Genomic DNA, 17,789 nt, shown 5'->3' on the forward strand with positions numbered 1-17,789 from the left:
ATTCCTGCTAGAGCTAACTTTGCAGTTTTTTCTAGCTGTCAAAACAGACAGCTGGGAAAGCACATTCATCTCCAATAGAGCCGCTCGCCTCGGTCTGCAGAGTCTAAAACAGGAGAAAGATAAAACCATGCAGCTGAGTTGGATGGCAAGGGAGAGACGCCTAGTGCAGAAGAGCCTGAGCAACACAAATAACACCCTAGATCTACGCAGAAAAGCCATGTCCAGCCTGCAGGCCCCAAAGAAATCTGCTACTGCTTAATTCTGCTGCTCCCTGAACAGCAGCCACTTAATGGATGTGAACACATTAGCTATGTCTTTATGGTGGGAACAGAAGCTCTTCTTACCTTCGTGGGCTCTGGAAAGCACAGAACAATTTGCTAAGAGCTTGCTGGGATCACTTAAGTCAGGAAAAGCACAGAACATGCACAGAGGGAATCCACCTAAACACAGACTCTTGGCATCAAGTGGGTGGTCACCTCCATAGGAATGCATCCAAATCCCAGGGATATTTGAAAGCAGTCTCAATTCCTGCACTCACAGCACAATTTTCCCCCACCCAGAGACCAGCAGGCAGTGGCACACATTGCCAGGGCAATCACACCTTCCAGCATCCCAGCCCATTCCTGGTGCCTCCTTGGAAACAAAATCCATAGCTGCCAGTGATTTTCACTATAGCCAAGACTACGACAACTTCAGACAAGGCACAGGCTCTCTGCTTAAGCTCAGCAACAGTCACGGCTCACCAGCAGGTACGTACTCAAGGAACAGCACTCAGCGCCTGCCCACAGCACACAGACAATATGCTTCTGCAGCACATCACAACCAGGAGAGGACACAGAAGGGATGATGCCCAACTACCACTTCTTTACCGTAAGGATGCGGCTTGCTTTAGACTTTATCAGGCCAGAATTAGCAAGGCCTCCCCATCCCCTTACCTGGAAGTTCCTCCATGCTGTTTACAGGGCTGAAGTAGTTCTTGAGTGCGCTGTAGCTGTTCATAGCCACGCTGAGGTAGAACTCCGGCATGAAAGCGAAAAGTGAGCCCGTCCTGTCGCCATGCTCGATAGTGCGGATGCACACTCGCAGCAGCCAATATACATCCTGCATCTTCTCCTGGCCAGAGAGAACACAACAATCCCCATTCAGTTTTGTCCAGCTTCTCTTTGGAGAAATGCAACAGTCCGCATCATGCTTAGACCTCAGAAACATCTCCATGCCTAAGGCATTCCTCAGACCACCGCTCTAAGTTCATTAACCAGATCTGTGCCATTCAGTCTTTTCACAGAGCCACAGAAGTGTTAGGTGGAAGGAACAATCAGAGATCTCTACAACAACCTCAAGCTCAGAGCACAACTATCACCAGTGTGACATAAGATGGCTTTATCTCACTGAGCCTTGAAACCCTCCAAGAACTACTCCTTGGTAGGATATATCTGACCACACAGGCCTGATCGCAAAAAAGGCGTGCTAGTTTTTATTCCAAGTACACCGGCTGAAGGAAAGCAGGCACTAGCAAACACAGCATAAATCTGCTGGAAAGAAAGCTGGTCCTTTGTAGGAATTAAATGGGAACAGGCTGAAAGCTCATACCAACTCAGATCTTTGCAATAGGCGGCCACAGCCTTTCGGATTTTGTGCCAGCCATTCAACCAGATTTACTGTCCTGAGGAACATTGGCCTCTTGCTTCTCTAAGCAAAACTCAGGGGGTCCTAAATTAAAAACAGGAAATTTAAGGGCATCTACATAACTTTAAGCTATAAAAATCAGCACCAACAAAGCCATAAAAAGAGGAAATATTATTTCATATCCTGCAATGTCAAGAAATAGCATAAGCAATAGCAATTTGCATAAAAATAGATGGAGGAGAGTTACATTTCTAATTAAAAAAAATTAAAATCAGAGGTGGAGAGAAGTGATTTCATTTGCTTAGTGGCTTTTCTAAAGTATGTTGCTACCATCTTTGGGAGATTTACATGGGTTTGTTCTGTAAATTAGACTGAACTAGTGTAAATCAACTAAATTGACTAAAAGACATCTTTATCTTGACACCAACACACATCTCGGCTCAACTGTTTCTTTCAGGATAAAAAGCAATTCTGCAGACAGCATTAAGGTAAAGAAAGCTGCATTTGGTTTTATTAAGACTTGATAATCTCAAAAAGTCATCTCAAGTATTGCCAAGCTAGAAGAAAGCCTACACCAAGAGGATACAAAGAAAAATGTGATTATCCACAGTGTGATGGACAAATAGAGTGTCGTAACAAAATAAGCTGAAATGGTCTTCCCAAAGGGATGTTTTGAAGACAGGATTATCTGCTTTAAAACTAAGAGTGTTTTTAAGCTGTAGCACTCCCTTTCGTCTAACATTGAATCCCTCAGCTCAGAATAAACTAGTGACTAATTCCCCTGAGGAAGAAGCAGCCTCTCCCATGCTCTGACACCTCAGCACAGAGCAGGATTTCACCTCTAGACAGAACCAGTCCCTTTCTCTCCATCAGCATCAGCAGTGCCTGCAACACTCATATAGATGTGTCCCTCCGTTGCACACAAGTCCCAGGGACACAGGAGCCTGCTGGGTGGATGTCTCCATTGGGAAACTGCAGGCACCTGTGACAGCTGTGAGATGGAGCCCTGAAGGTACGGGCAGTATGGACAAGCTTCTCCGTGTAGCCACACTCCTCCCCAGAGCGAGCCCACTCGGCTCCTGAGGCACATTTCACAGCCCGAGCCAGCTAGTGACCTGCTCTCCCTGCCGGCCAAGCAGACCAAGGCAGGAGCACAAGCAGGGAAGGCTGTAACCTTCACTCCCAGATGCTGCTGATTCATCCAGAAAGGTGACACCGCGCTCCTGACGGGAGGCGGGTACCTGCGTTTAATATGACAATAGATCATCTGGAGACACGAATAGTGTTTCTGCACGGGCCATCGCAGCGATCCCTGCAATGCACACTGCTAATGCCCCTCAGCCTTTCAAGAGCAGTCCAGGAAGAAAGGTTTATTTTCTGGCAAGCATGGGCTATGCTAATGCAGCTGGAGAGCTTCTGCAGCGCAGCACTTTGCCTTGCAGTCCTGCTCTGGGAGTGAAGGAAGGGACGAGCAAAGAGCGCGTGAGTCAGGATCAGGCACTGCAGCTCTGCCAGACGGGTTCATAGGAACTACCACTCTTCCCCTCCCCGTTTACATCCTGGGACACATGCAGAGACCCTGCTGCCACTGCATGTTCAGGGAAACGCGTCTTCTTCCTCAGCACAAAAAAGCTACAAACACAGATGGGGCACAGCAATGTGCAAGGGACGACAGGAAGAGGAGATCTGCAGAGCGTAAGAGCACAAACTGCTCATGAGAAAACAGACCAGAGACTTTATCCTGGAAAATGGTGAATGAAGGGAAGAAGGGACAACCTGTGCAAACAGTCACTCTGTTACTAAATGCAGAATGCACTCTATGGGGGTACCAAGTGAAGAAGGGGAGAACACCTGAACGAAAAACCCTAGGCTTGGATCCCGCAGATTTCAGGAAGAGCAGTACTAGTGAGACCCCCCTGTGATGCACAGCACAGCTCAGGGAAATGGTTCACAGTAGCCTCCATCCTCTAAACATGCCCTGAGAACTGAATCTCCCTCTGACCTGCACCCTTCCGTCAGCAGGGCAGAGAGGCCTGATGCCCCGAGGGAAAGCTTACAGCACCACACACAGCTCAGAACAGACTGGGCTCTGTCCTAACAAACACTATGGGACCAAACCTGGGACAGGATGGGGTCCAGGCCTAGGAAGGAGTCTCTGATGCAAAAGAAGGGAAAAACAAGCCCCACAGATCATCTGCATTGCTCCAGCACCAGGGAAAATGACATTTGTGACATGTGAGCTGAGCAGCACAGATACAGAGGCACACTTGCTCAGTCTCCTCTGAGTGCTCACGTTATGCTCCTGCCCACCTTTGAATAAATGGTGACATTTATCCAGGCGAGGCGTCGGCTTAGGTGGTTGAGCTTCTCGGAGAAGACCTTTTGGCTCTTCAGCAGTTCCTCATGGATGTCTCTCCTCTGAAAAGAGTGCAGAGATGTAAGGGCAGATGTAATTCCCATTTACAGCATCCTTTTTCAGAGAGGGACAAACAATGCAAAAGCAAATACCACCTTGGGGCTAGCTAGGGAGTACTGGCAGGAGGGAAAGGGGTCAGCAGCCTTTCTGCGGAGGGAGTGTGAAGCAGTGCTATAAAGAGCACTTATCGCTCTCAGCTGCAGCCCACAAGGCCTGATGCAGATGCTGGTCCAGTGTGGGCAGCAGCTGAGGGTCAACTGCTGTCAGGGATACTTTTTTAATGCATCATCAGATACAGTCAGTCTCTGGCAGCTGGAATAGGACAGATGTGGCCCAAGTCCAGCACTGGAGGGTCCCGACCCCAGGAGACCGGCTCCAAGGTGTCTGCAGCACATGGAGGTTTGCAAGCTGCTATGGCTTGTTCGGGAGAAGCTGAAGCGGTTGCTTCAGTCCCTCTGTTCCTTGAGGCAGTGGTACAATGGGTTGGCACAGTACGAAATGTGGCTGCCAGCTCCAGGCATGGGTTACTACCCCATCCAAGACACTGGCCGCTCCAAGGCTGGAAATCACCCACTGTGCTTCATCCTTTTTGCCAGATACTGAGGCTCTAAGAGAGAAGGAAGCTGGGAGTCCAGACACTTACCCTCTTTGGGCAGCGGCTGATTTTTTCCTCTGTGTCTTTCAGTGCCATGGCGTATTCATTCACATCATCTGACACACCAACCATCTGAAAAACAAGCAGAATCCAACAATAAATGAGGGTATTTTTTTCCCCTAGACACATAAGCATGCAACCAGATTCCCCATGGGGGTTAGGAGGAGAAGGAAAGGGCATACACAGTCACTAAATAAGCAGAAAACAGAGTCAGTGTAGAAGCATGGAGGTTGAGGAAATGGATTCCTGTATAGCACATGCCGCTTACCTTCCCAAGCTGCTGGTGGACACTGAGGTTGTACATCATCACTATCCCATCCAGGACTTCCAGGAGGGAGTTCTCTGTGATGGGCTGGTCCGGCTCCTCTGGGGGTCTGCCCAGTAAGAGACCCTCATTTCCATGGCTGCCTTCAACTGCAAATGCAACCCCGAGACAGAAGAGAAGTTCTCAGCAAGGCATTTTGGCACCTCAGCTTCTGCCTGCCCCTCTCTGAAGCCAAAGCCCTGCTGTGCTTCCGTAACACAGTGCTCCTTCCCAGCCCATGTGATTCACTAGATACACTAACACACCATTCACATCTCACTGCCTGCACCAGGCTGACCTGCCAGATCTGTTCAAACAGACCCAGTCCATGCAAGTCCCATCTCCTCGAGCCCTGTACATGTTTCAGAGGCCTGCCTGGCCTGCCCCAACAGCAACGGTGCTGCTACTGCACACCTCATCCTCCAGCTGGTCTGTGTCCAGAGCAAGCATGGCTACAGCTGCCTTTGAACTACCTCCCTGCAAAGTCTCACTGCACTTGCAGGAACCAAGGCAGCGTCTTTGTACAAGTAGAGAGTGACACCATCACCAGTGTCATGTTCAGGATGGCAAAGTGGTTAACTGTGGACTTGTGAGTGTCAGCATGTCCTGAGAATGGGATGGAGCAATGCTGGCAGTAGATTGCTTTCCTCTTGAGAGTACTGGGAGCTAGAAGACACTGTTCTCCTAAGGACCACCCGGGCCACACTAACACCCAGCAGAAGTACTCACTGTCCTCCTCTGTCCGCTGCTCCACACTTAGCGTGCGCACTTTGATCTTCTCTAGGGTGCCAAGAGGCCGACGTGGGTTCATAAGGCTGACGGCAGCTGTGCTGAGGAAGCGGTTGGCACGGCCCAGGGTGGGGGAGCTGAGCCAGCCAGGTCTAGCAAGAGCTCCACCAATGGCCAGGGCGGCAGAGGGACGCTGAGACTGAAAAGAAATTAAGGAAGAAACAGTTCTAGCTGTTCGGCTGCCCGCTATTCCTCCCTTGTCCCTGCAAGGATGTTGTTATAGATGCACAGTGGCCACTGGAAGGTGGCCAAGATACCCTTCCTATCATGGCTGGGCCAGCAGTGCCGGGTTACCAAATGGATATTCCTTCCTCTAAGGGCCCATGCCAGGCACAAGCAGCAGATCTGCACAGCAAGAAGCTGCTCTGTCTGCAGTTGCCATGCACCCTTTCAAATGCAAGCACCAAGAGCTGCCATGGAGGGGAGTGGGCATATTCAGGTGAGTGGGTAGTGAGAGAGCAGAGCAAAGAAAATTTTGCTGCCCAGACTTGGTGCATCCAGGACCTTACTGATCTCCAGTGACCCTCATACAAGTGCAGCTGTTTATCTGACCGCCCATGGGCTGGTTACAGTCCTGGCCCAGACACTGCCTTCCTCTAAAGCAAAGCTTTTCTAGCCAGAGGCTGAGCTTGCTGCCCTGGCACCAGGGTCCCCACATGTGAATAACAGTACACGGCTCACCTGTGCTGCCGATGTTGCTGATTCCTCATCTTCATCGAGATCGTCCATAGTCACTGCCTGCAGCTCCGCAGGGTCGATCAGGACATTGGCTTTTGCAGCCAGGTCATCTGCACAGAGCACACCAGAGCAGCTGTGAACGCAGGAGTCACCCTTCACTTCCCATGAGGCAGCCCTAGGCTCATCCTCTTTCCTGCTTCTTGGCAGTAGAGAACCATCCAGTGAAGTTGGATGCTGCATCAGAACAAGCTCACCTTCCCCCCAGCTTCCTTACGTGGAATAGGTCTGCTGTTGCTAACACAGCAGAGACCAAGCAGCGATGGGTGCTGCTCACCCAGGACCCATTTCTGTTCCTGGTCCTACCAGCAACAAACAGAATAACTGAGGAACCAGGAGACAACCACCGGGGCCAAACTGGACTAGCGTAGGGAAGGAAACTCAGGGCCTGAGACCATTTTTTAAGCATCCCGCTCTTCAATGCTGTCCCATGATATGTCCTCAAGTCACTAGGACTGAGACTCAGACCAGAAACCATTCTCAGCCCAGAGGAAGGCTGTGCTGATGGCTATGCTGTACAAAGCCTGAACAACGTGTCCTCTAGTCCATAGCCCTGTCTTTAAAGCTGCCTAGGAAGACCTTGGTAAGAGACCAGAGGAGATTACATGGTTCTCAAATTAAGTAATCTAATTTTGAACAGGCAGGGATCAACCTGAGACAGGGAAAATGGTCCTAATCTTGCAAACACACTGGGGAAGGAGAAGAGAGATCTGAGCCAAAGGCAAGTGCCACATTAGGCAGAAACCAGAGACAAACCAAGTCCAACTAAACGGCAAGGGGTTTCTAACCCTTCCAAAAGGGAAACTTTGAACGTCTATTGCCAGAGCAGTGTGCTGCGTACAAACACACAGCTGCAGTACATATGCAGGGCTGCTACTACTTGCCCAGAGTGGTACAGCAAGTAAATCCTGGACATCCTTCACACCCAGCAGACCCAGACTGACGGTCAGCGCTTTGATGGCTCCCAGCCCTCGGCTGTGGTGCAGCAAGAGCACCACACCAGAGGGTATTCCCGGACTACCCCCTTCCACAGCCACAGGACGATATCAGGGATATAAACAGTAAACTGTTAACTTAAAGGATGCTCCACCCAAGAGGGATGGTGTCTTCTTCAGCGTAACTTGCATCTCATTAAAATTCAAGTGTCCTCTCCTTAAATTTAATCACAATTTATTAGCCACGGCTCCCTCCCTGGGATATCTCTTGGGTGAACTCCAGCCAGGACCTGGATGCAGGTATTGGAAATAAGAGCACTTACCTTTCAGAGTCTTCTTAAGATGAGACAGGAGACCTCCAAGTCGCTGAAGGTCAAAATAATCCACCTTTCCATTATAGAAGAGTTGAGGAGGGACATATGCCTCTAAAGCAGAGAAGGAGATTTGTTTTCTCCGCGAGTCCCATGCATAGGACCCACACAGACATGTAGGCCCTCCTAAGACAGACCCCAGTCCCAGTCCGGACTAACATTTAGTGACAACTTTTGTTGTCATAAAAGCACAAGCCATTAAGGCAGAAGTGATTCCCACAACGAAGCAAGCATTAGATCCACGCAGGAACAGGAGCAACCGATGGCCATCGACAACAAGCCTCCCAGCACTTGCTCCCTCCCAGCCACAGTCACTGGGGGAAACTGGATCATCAGAAAACTCATCAGCCAGGTGCTACTCCAGCTCTGTCACTTAGTCCCACAAGGATCATAAGGCACTTATTGAGTCTAGAGAAAGGGTCAGCCTAAAGTAGGAAAAGGGAACGCCAAGTAGATTGAGGCAAGGTGCAGTTTGAGGGTAGGAAAGCAACTGGCACTGACTTGGTTTCCACTTAATCCCACAGTCTGGGAACCACAAAACCAGACAAATATCTTCCCCTAAACTTTGACTATGGGATCACTGAGCTGCCCTCCTACAGACCCATACTCAATACTGGACTCTGCTCCAGAGCATACAGGGGAAATTAGCAAATGGTACAGGTGTCCCTTTGCAAGTCTCAGGTCTGGATGTTAACTGGAGTAGATCTGCACACAGGAATTTCCCAGGGTGACTGGGAACTACAGACACAGGGTGACAGAAGGCTCAAGCACCCATGAAAAACACAAAATTTCCAGCATCCTGGAGAGGACTGCCAAGAGGCAAACCTTGTCCTAACCACAGAAATGTCCCCGAAGCTTCTCCTCCAGGCCTTACCTTCACTGCTCAGTGCAGCAGGGGCCTTCGCCTTGTGGCCATCCCAGAAGAAACGCAGGGCAGCGATAAGCCGGTGCAGGAAGCACACCATGTACTCTGGCGGGCACAACACAGTCAAGTTCTAGGGCAAGAATGAGAGTTCAACCATCAGGGCAGGTGTGAAAGTGCATCTTTGTCCCAGTGGCCACATGGGACAGAAACTTTGTGTTCTCAGCCTTGCTACTATGTCTAGCTTCCAGCACTGAGAGAGAGCCCAGCCCTGATGGTAGGCAACAGTTTCCACCTCCAGAAAGTCCTGGGCACTGAAACAACAAGCTGGTCTGACAGAGGAGGATGAATACCACGTGCTCCACCATGAAAGATGGGGCTGATCATGAACGCAGAGACGCAGGTGAAGAACGGGTTTCCTGCAACAGTGGACGCCTACCTCCCAAAGCTGCAGGCCAACAGCCCGATCCAGGGCCAGAACAGTCCCCACCTAAGCAGTGAAGAGGATGCCAAAGCCAGGCAGAGCACTCCACAGCCGTGCTCCCCAAGAGGTTTTAGGAGGACATTCAGCTCCCACCCAAGGCTGTTCCCAAGGACCACTTTCCCATAAATCACTGCATAGGACTTGGATAAGCTGCCTGGTTTTTAGCCTCAGATCTTCTCCCCACTCCCTGCTGTACCTAGACCTCAGTTGATCAACTCCTGGAAGCAGCCCAGCCAAAAGGGCAGAGCTCCCAGCCTCAGGGTGCCAGAGAGCTCTTGGGGTGAGGCTTGCACGGAGGCTGGCCCTCTGACTTACCCCTCTGTTGCTAGCGTTCTCCTGAAGAAACTTGCGGAATTTGTTTAGGAAGATGTATCTGGAGGCTTCCCCCTGGCAGGAGGAAAAGCACATAGTAAATCTATACCTTACAAGTCCTGTGCTGTGGAGATACTGTAGCAAAAGATCCACAGAGCACTTACCCCTCCTCTGTCCTTGTTGTTCAACAGCAGCTTCAGAATCTGAACCTGGAGACCTTCCACCACTAAAATGGGGACACATGTCTGCCATCAGAAAACAAGCGCTGGAGAGCAACTACCCATATTAACCCCAACTGTGTACCCTGTCCCCAGAAGAAAGGCTACCTCCTCAGCAGAGGGGGCCCAGGAAGAACCGGTGCAAGCAGAATGCTAATCCCATCACTGTGAGAATTTTCTCCTCCGCCACCTAGCAATAAATTCATCCACAGCTGATAAACAATGCCCATCAAGGGGAATTTCAGTTTGCTCATGTCCCATGGTGGGACGCTGCAGGTCTGTGCAGTGGGGTCCCAGCACTCATGCCCTTCCACCAAATAACGGCATGGCTGGTCCCTGCCTCTGCAGCACAGCATGTCCTGGCAGAAACACAGCCAGACTTCAGGTCATGAAGGGGATTTGGAAACAGCTCAAGGGTTGGTCCCCCTGGCTGCACAAAAGGTATGGGATCTTCGCAATTTCCGTCCTTACTCACAGACCTTCAATGCGTTTCTTGAGACGCTGGCAGCCTCTTTCATATGCCCGCCGCCTCAGCCTCTCCTCAGCACCCTCCTCCTTCACCTCCTTACTCTCCTTGCCCTGGTTGGGGGGACAGACACTGATTAGTAGGAGATCACTGCACGGGGAAAATGTCTTGCCAAAGGGAGAGCAGAAACTTACTGAAACAACGTGCCAGTATGTGACTGCAGCTGGCAGCACACCTGAACAGGCCTTCCCTGGCTTTGTAATGATGAGGGCAGGAGATCTTTTGAGGACACACAAGTCAACCTGTAATTCCTTAGATGCTGTGAAGTTCCCTTCCAAATCTGTTGCCACAGAAAACTGTCCCCCTCCCCCCTGTCCCGAGCAACACACCCCAAACGTCCCCTCTAAGGGGACAATAAAGATGTCAGGGCAATAGAGAGGCCACAGCTCTCACACAGCTCTGCAGGGTCCACCAGTGCTAGCGCAGCTGGAAACATGGGCCATCCAATTTCCTCAGCCAGAAAATGATGGGGACAGAAGGCCACAAAATTTCTTGTCTCCTTAGTGGATGTGCCCTTACTCACCTCCTTGGTGAAGCGGTTTGGCCACCACGTGGTGGGAATGAGCTCCTGCAAACCAGCCTCCTCCACACGCAGCGGGCTCTTAATGTAGAAGAACACAACGGAACGGAGCACATCGAAGCTGCGGCCACGTTAAAGCAAGCACAGAAGGTATGTCGGGAGAAGGTACAGGGCATGTTTCCAGAGCTGTAGTGAGAGACCCCTTTCCAAACAACCACTCAAAGCTCTGCAAGATCCAGAGCCCCTTCTCCTGGGGGAATTATCACAGCAGCTGCCCAAATGCTAGCATGGCAGTTGGACTGTTCTGAAAGTCTTTTTCCTCTAGGGACATTAGAGAGTTCAGTCAGGTAGAAATGAAGTCCGCTGTGTTAGTAGGACGTGAACTATACAACACTGCTCCCCCTCCTCAAAGCAGGACTTTGTAGACAATGGTGTCAGGCAGACAGAAGAGACCTGAGAAATTAGAAATGACCTCTCAAAGACAGGGTGGCTTCTGCCTCCCAGGACCTGCAGATCCTTGAAGTCTCCTTGGCTGCATTATTGAGGGCAGGGAGAACTGAGACTAGAGGAGGCACAAAGGATACAGAACATTGCTGAGTAGATATTTCCTGGATTTCTCATGCTTCAAGACTGCAATGGTGAGCCGGAGGTAGTGAATCTAGGGAAACAGGAGAAACAAAAGTGACTCCATCTACAGAAGAGGACACGACTCTCCAACAGGTACAATGTGACAGAACTGTCATCTCTGGATCAAACCACCACAAAATCCAAAACATCGTGTACCTTTGGACAAGGTGACATAACAGAAGCTGGCTAGTCACAGATTCCTGGGGATTCAGAAGTGCAACTCACTTGTAATCCCAGGTCTGGGATGATGGGGGAGAACCTGTAAGCCCGCAGCAGGGACATCAGTAGCTGCTTGAGGCACTCGTGCACTTCATACTCCTGAGAAAATAAGAAACTTGTTGAACAGCAACAGCATGGAGTCAGGAATAGCTATAATTCCCAGAGTGTGACCTTAGGAGGAAGCATTTACTTCTGAACTGAAAAAGCAGGTGCTCTGAGCCCAGTGTTTGTCTATCTGACTCCACAGGAGAGTGTCCAAGCAGAAGTTGGTGCCATCGCTTTGCTACAGGGAAACACATTTCTGCACTAGTAAAATCAACCCAAAAATCATCTACAAAAACCCAAAGTCCCAGGTCCTATTTAGTTGGGCTGAGTCACCCATCTTCGTATCCCCTGAACCTACCCAACACAGTGTTGGCAGAACTAACGCAGAAAGAAAAGAAGTTACTCTTGTGTAAATGTGATGATGGAAGAGCTGTCCTGAGTCCAACTCATAGTCAAGCAGGAGGATGAGAGCCAACTCTTCCACAAACACAGCAGCCCTACCAGGCTGTTCAGCTTCAGTTCTAAGATGATGGGCCTGAGGGGGTCATGACATTTTTCAATTAAACTTTTCATGACAGCTGGCTGGGCCAGTGCCCATATCTGTTAATTGTTACCCCAAAGGACAGACATGCTGTCTCCAAGCAGACCCCCGGCAGTGCTTGGCTCTGTGTAACCACCCCAGCACTCCGGCAGCAGCAGCTTCCCAGTGGCTAGTAAAGGCTGCCTCAGCCTTCCTGTCCCAGGAAGGAGTGACCTCATCCAGCTTGGACAGAAAGGGGCATGGAAGTTGGAGGAGGTTTTTCCCCAGCGGTCCTGGAGGTGGTGAGAGTGCGGTGCCCATTTCCACCCCCGTCCTGCACGCTCTGATCTATCTCTTGGGACACATTGTGGCATTTAAGACCTCCACAGTCACATAAGCTTTAACAACATCCAAGAGACCAACTCATTTCTTATTGATAAATTTGACGTTCCAGAAGCAGGAAGTTATTCCATATGACTGGTTCCTTTAGCAGTAGGAGAAGCTTAGAAATGCCTTGTTAGCTCATTGCCAGTGTCACCATTACCAATTACTCTGCATTCAACCCTCATTCCCTAGATGTGAAGCAGCAGCCAGATGAGCTAGGTGAGAGGGTGTCTACCACAAAAAAAGGGATCTTGTCACCAGGAAGGGAAAGAAGCTGATCTCTATCGGCATTTTCTAGGGAAGGCTCCTGTCCTCAGCACCTCCCGGGGTCTCCCTGTGATCCCTGAGGAGGAACCAGCACCCTAGCAACTCACCTCCATAAGAAGCCACATGAGATCCAGCAGCTGCTGAATAAGGGGATGGGCCTCCACCGCCCCTCCTCGCTCAAGAATGCTCAACAGGAAGGTCATGAGCACATCTTCGACCAGGTACACTTTGCACTGCAGACAGAGAGCCAGGTCAACAGACCTCCAAGGCACAGTAACTCCCCAGCGAAAGCTGAGGTTCACCTCCCCTTGCAAGCACAATAACAGGCACCTACAGAAGCTTGCAATGGGCAGGCAAAACTCACCATAAGAGGGGAGAAATAATTGAAGATGTGGGCTAATGTAATCAACACTGTGGGTTCTCCCTGCAGCTGCCACATGGACGTGTCCTTCTCCACCAGCTTCCCCTCCTGCAATGACAAACCCAGAAAAACACACAGCTTGGATCCAGCCCAATCCACCCATACACCAATGACTGAATGAATCGGAGGCCTGGAGCAGCCACTGTTTGCTGTCCCATGCCTGATTGCAGTAAAAATCTTGAACATGGGAATTTAGGATGGCAAAGCAGCCAGGCCCATGCCTCTGGAGAGCTCTGGTGCAGTCCAGATGTTGCTTACTATCAGCCACATGCATGCCTGACATGGGGGTTTTTCCAAAAGGGTTCAAATGTACATGATAGCCTGTAAATGGGAATCCCTACAGAGGAGGTCAACCAGTAAAGCAAGCCTCCATTCAAGCCAAGACCATAGCAGATGGCATTCCCTATGCTTTGGGCATAAGCAGATCATCTCTCACCCTAGCAGAAAAAAATGGCTTCTAGCGAACAGTGCCACAGCCAAAACGGTTCTCAAGGCAGACCTGACAGAATTTCACCACATCATCGCACCAGGACATCAGTAAAAAGTTTAGGATATGAACAAGCTTCTTTCAAGGCTGCAAAATCAAATCCAGCAGTTCTGACGCTGGCAAACATCACCTCTTGCATACTGGGAATGAAACTTCATAGGACTGAGAACAACAAAGCCCAGTATGATTTAAATTAAGTCCTGGAACTATCAGGAATCCCATTTTGCAAGCTGAAGAGCTCCAGGAACATGCACACCCCATGCAAAAGCACACAAGCATTTAAACTCTCAGGTGTATGGAAACATCTGAGCTGCCAGCATGTGCCGAGAAGTGCAGAACCACATTTCCCAGCATGGTGCCCCACAGATCCACCCAGTGACGTTAGCCTACTGTCACATCTATTCCGATATGGATCACATTCTTCAAGTAGCCTAACAGCTTGCGAGCCTTCACTAGGTCTGCAACAGGAGGATCTTGCAAGGGGCGGTAACCTTCCACTGGATAAGTAGGCAAGTGTTAAGGTAAAATGCAATCTGATCCTTTCAGGACTTCTTTTATTTGTGCAAGGAAAAGACCGTGTCTCTATTTTACTTTATACCCACGCACGCCTCAGTCACAGTTCAAACCACAGTGCCTTCTAAACGGATGATAAGCCACAAGCTCTTATTCCCACTTCCTCAATATTGCAAGCAGCAAGTATTTCACACCACAATTCTGCTCTCATCAGAAAGACCGACAGGAGCCTCCACTACAGCTATCAACAGGCACACCCAGGACTGCTCCGACAGGAGCTGCAGGTCTCAGCATTTGCACAGGAAGGCAGCAGGCAACGCTAACACCATGTCAGAGGTCCCATATGGCTGGGAGGTAGAAGAGACCAGTGGCCAAGAGGCTCAGCAGCACAAGGGTTTCCAAAGCTGGAGAGTGAGATCTTTGCAGGATCTGAGTGCCTGGGAACAGGCAGCCTGCAGCTGCAGCAGTAGCTGCTGATTCTGAGCTGAAAGCAAATCTCATTTCAGAAACTGTCAGGGACCGCACTGATGTTTGTGTGCCCTGCATTTCTGCTCCAGCTGAGGGATGTCCGGTTCTTCTCTCCTTGACCCTGCTCTGAGCATAAGTGCCAACAGAAGAAAGTAAATTGCAGTCAGGTATGTACATTCTACAGCCTCCAATGATGGTCTCAGGACAGGCTTTTCTCCCTTCAGACCTCCTCTCCCCACACCCAAAGGATATCGGAGTGGACGGCTCCCGAAGTTAAAAGCAACAGACTCTTTGAACGACAGGCTGATTGCAGGGAAGTAAGCCATTCCAGTGCCCCTCGTGATGTTATCAAAAGCGGTTCCCAGAGATATGCCATTCCTGAAAGAAGGAAAACCCACAAGATTTTAGCCACAGTAGGAGGGTTTTGAGGTCAGCTGGGGAATCCAGGTATCCACATTCCCCTCCCAGCAACTTGCCAACACGGACACATCAGTCAGTCATGCCTCCTGTCACTCTTAACCTGGCACACATGCAAACGTCACAGCTTTGCTGAGCAAGAGCCCTGAGCAGCCCTCCCATTTTCATACGATGGCACAGGAAGGCACTGGAGTCAGCACAATATGCAGAGCCCACTCAGCTTCAAGGGCAACCCAAATCCTTATGAGATAACTAACCAGGAAGACATTTTAAAGGCAGGTGACATTTTTGACCTCATCCATTTGATGTTGGTGGAAATAGAAGGATAATGCCCTCAATCTGCTCTTCTCTAAAAGATGACATGGAGCATCTAACCGTTTTTAATTCTGGCTGACTTGTCGCAGGCTGTAGCTTAGGGCTAGGGAACAATTCTTATTCAGGCTGGTCTCTGCTTATTGTGCACAGGAGTTGGAGGCTGGAGATTTATTGGTCTTTCCACAGCTCCTTGTGAATCTAGGACACACAAGGTCTACACTGGCCACACAAAAGCAATCAGTGTGGCTCAGCCAACTGTAGTATTAAGCATCGTGAGAGATGCCCTCCCCTGCAAAATCCTAGCAAGCTTTACACAGACTTTATAGCTTGAACGTCTTTCTGCCAAATGCTCTCACCTGAACTTAGGAGACTCAACAGCCCAGCTTGATGGTTTCTGAACCCAAAGCAGGGAAGCAAAGGCTGGAACTACCAAGGAACTTAAAGGGGAGAGGGCAACCTGCTGAGCAGTGAGGAAACCTTTATGTTACACACAGACATCAACAAAGCAGGGAACTGGGCAAAGATGCTTACAAGCAGAAAGCAATGGTGCCCTCATCAAGGTCTATCAGACAGCTGACGATGTCTCCTGCTGCCCAGGACTGCAGTAAAGGGAGAGAAAAGGTTAAACATATATCCAGGGTGTTCCCACATCAGAGGAAAGACTGCAACCCAACCAATCCCTTGTGACTCAGGGTTGAAGAAGAGAGAGTTCCTTCTCACAGCAGCTCACATAGCATTCTCAGATACTTCTGGAAGCTGCACATAAGCCACTGATTGGGATCTTTTTTCCCTCCAGCACTAGGAACATGCACAGGACCAAACTTATATTTATCCTAACACTGCATCATCCTCTGACATGCTACAGAGAACCAAAGCCTTCCAGAGACCAACAGCAGCACTATGCTGGGAATCAGTCTGCTGGGGCTGCTAAACAAAGCACCCACATAGTATGTCCAGCACCCCTAAAGTACAAACAATTGCTGGCACACAGCCTCCCCAAGAGCAGACTGAAGCAGAGAGGATAGCTTGAGGGCACTTCACAGGGCCCAGCACAATCCAGGGAGCAGGAGGAGTCACCTGCTTTCTTCTCCTTACTCTACATCCTGTTCCTGGCAGGACAGCTACTCACTTTGCCATAGTTGGTCGTAGTCACGTTCCACTTGCGCACCCTGTTTCCATCATACGCATATGAATCTGGCGTATCTCCAACTCCTTCCTGCACCAAAGTATGAAAGAGGAGACTCAGACCAGACCAAGCATAAGGGATCCCTCTCATTGCAAGAGTGGCTTTAAGGGGGAGACCCAGCAGGTAGGGAGAGGAGCTGACAGCACACATGCTCTGTCTGGGAAAAGCCTTCACTCTAGGAGTGAATCCAATGGCCTGTGATCTTTGGTTCAGAGAAATACACCATTCCCTACTCATTTTTGGGTCAGAAGAATAATACTGGCATACTACACTTCCAAACTCTGTCAAAGCAGCCCCCCAGGATGCCAGTCATCTCCCCTCTCACATGTTGCAGAGCAGCAAGTTAGTGAAACTCTGCAGCTGACATGCCGTCCCAGCATCAAACATCCCACCCACTGCCTGAGAAGAGCTGGCCTGGGCCTGCCTCTCCTGGGCAAAAAAGCCCCTTAGCACCAGCTGCTGAGGGCCATCCCGAGACGGGCTGCCAGCACGGCAGACCCACACACTCTCTGGAGAAGATGCCAGCTGAAAATCAACACATAGCAATGGCTATGTGCAGCAAGAGCACAGCAACACACCCAGCGTGCAAGGCTTTCACATTGTGCACCATTCTGTGAACACAGACAAGAAAGTCCAGTAAAGATTTTTAAAACAGCAGACCAGGTGTCTTCTAGTGTGTGTGCTGGGCACAAAATGCCAGCAGGGCAGGAGCACAGCATCAATGCAATGCTCCACCCTGACCTAAAAAGCAGTGGAAGAACACAGAGCAGCCCTGTGCCATGTGCAGCAGTTACACTACCTCCTGATTAAATCTGCAGCTGAGAGTACACCAGCCAATCTGCATGAGTCCCTGGGAGGAGATGAGCACCTCATAAATCCATTTCCCTGAAAGAAAGAGAGATACCACACAGTAAATCCCTCCTGCCTGGCTCATTGTTACAGAAGCAGAACCTGACACTGCTCCCACAGAAAAGAACATGGCACACAAAGGAGCTTCAGGACAGCCCCAGCATTCCCCTCCCACCTCTTCACTCCGGCATCACACAATCCTCCATCCTTCTGACTTCCTGGAAAAGCCAGTGGATGAAGTGGGGAAGAGGGGGCTCAAGATTTGTGACTGCAGCATATTCAAGAGCTTTCTAGTTGTGTAATTCTTCATACACTCTT

At 50.0% G+C, this 17,789-nt stretch overlaps 1 protein-coding gene across 1 annotated transcript in view; it reads right to left on the reverse strand.

The window, feature by feature from the left end:
- RNF123 (ring finger protein 123) overlaps positions 1–17,789 on the reverse strand; it is a gene marked incomplete at its 3' end in the record, with an annotated part of 25,177 nt that overhangs the window by 1,228 nt on the left and 6,160 nt on the right. The window contains exons 6-26 of the mRNA XM_009584784.1: positions 17,422–17,507; positions 16,566–16,652; positions 15,968–16,035; positions 14,957–15,082; positions 14,114–14,228; positions 13,180–13,284; positions 12,923–13,048; positions 11,606–11,698; positions 11,338–11,411; positions 10,757–10,874; positions 10,187–10,286; positions 9,654–9,715; positions 9,493–9,564; positions 8,706–8,826; positions 7,784–7,885; positions 6,472–6,578; positions 5,731–5,929; positions 4,966–5,111; positions 4,686–4,769; positions 3,937–4,044; positions 936–1,113 (exon numbers count right to left, since the gene is read on the reverse strand). Of these exons, the coding sequence (XP_009583079.1) occupies positions 936–1,113; positions 3,937–4,044; positions 4,686–4,769; positions 4,966–5,111; positions 5,731–5,929; positions 6,472–6,578; positions 7,784–7,885; positions 8,706–8,826; positions 9,493–9,564; positions 9,654–9,715; positions 10,187–10,286; positions 10,757–10,874; positions 11,338–11,411; positions 11,606–11,698; positions 12,923–13,048; positions 13,180–13,284; positions 14,114–14,228; positions 14,957–15,082; positions 15,968–16,035; positions 16,566–16,652; positions 17,422–17,507 (2,277 nt within the window). The remainder of the gene's footprint in view (positions 1–935; positions 1,114–3,936; positions 4,045–4,685; positions 4,770–4,965; positions 5,112–5,730; positions 5,930–6,471; positions 6,579–7,783; positions 7,886–8,705; positions 8,827–9,492; positions 9,565–9,653; positions 9,716–10,186; positions 10,287–10,756; positions 10,875–11,337; positions 11,412–11,605; positions 11,699–12,922; positions 13,049–13,179; positions 13,285–14,113; positions 14,229–14,956; positions 15,083–15,967; positions 16,036–16,565; positions 16,653–17,421; positions 17,508–17,789) is intronic.

The sequence above is a fragment of the Fulmarus glacialis genome, unplaced genomic scaffold, assembly GCF_000690835.1.
Source record: "Fulmarus glacialis isolate BGI_N327 unplaced genomic scaffold, ASM69083v1 scaffold40369, whole genome shotgun sequence".
Classification (NCBI taxonomy): domain Eukaryota; kingdom Metazoa; phylum Chordata; class Aves; order Procellariiformes; family Procellariidae; genus Fulmarus; species Fulmarus glacialis.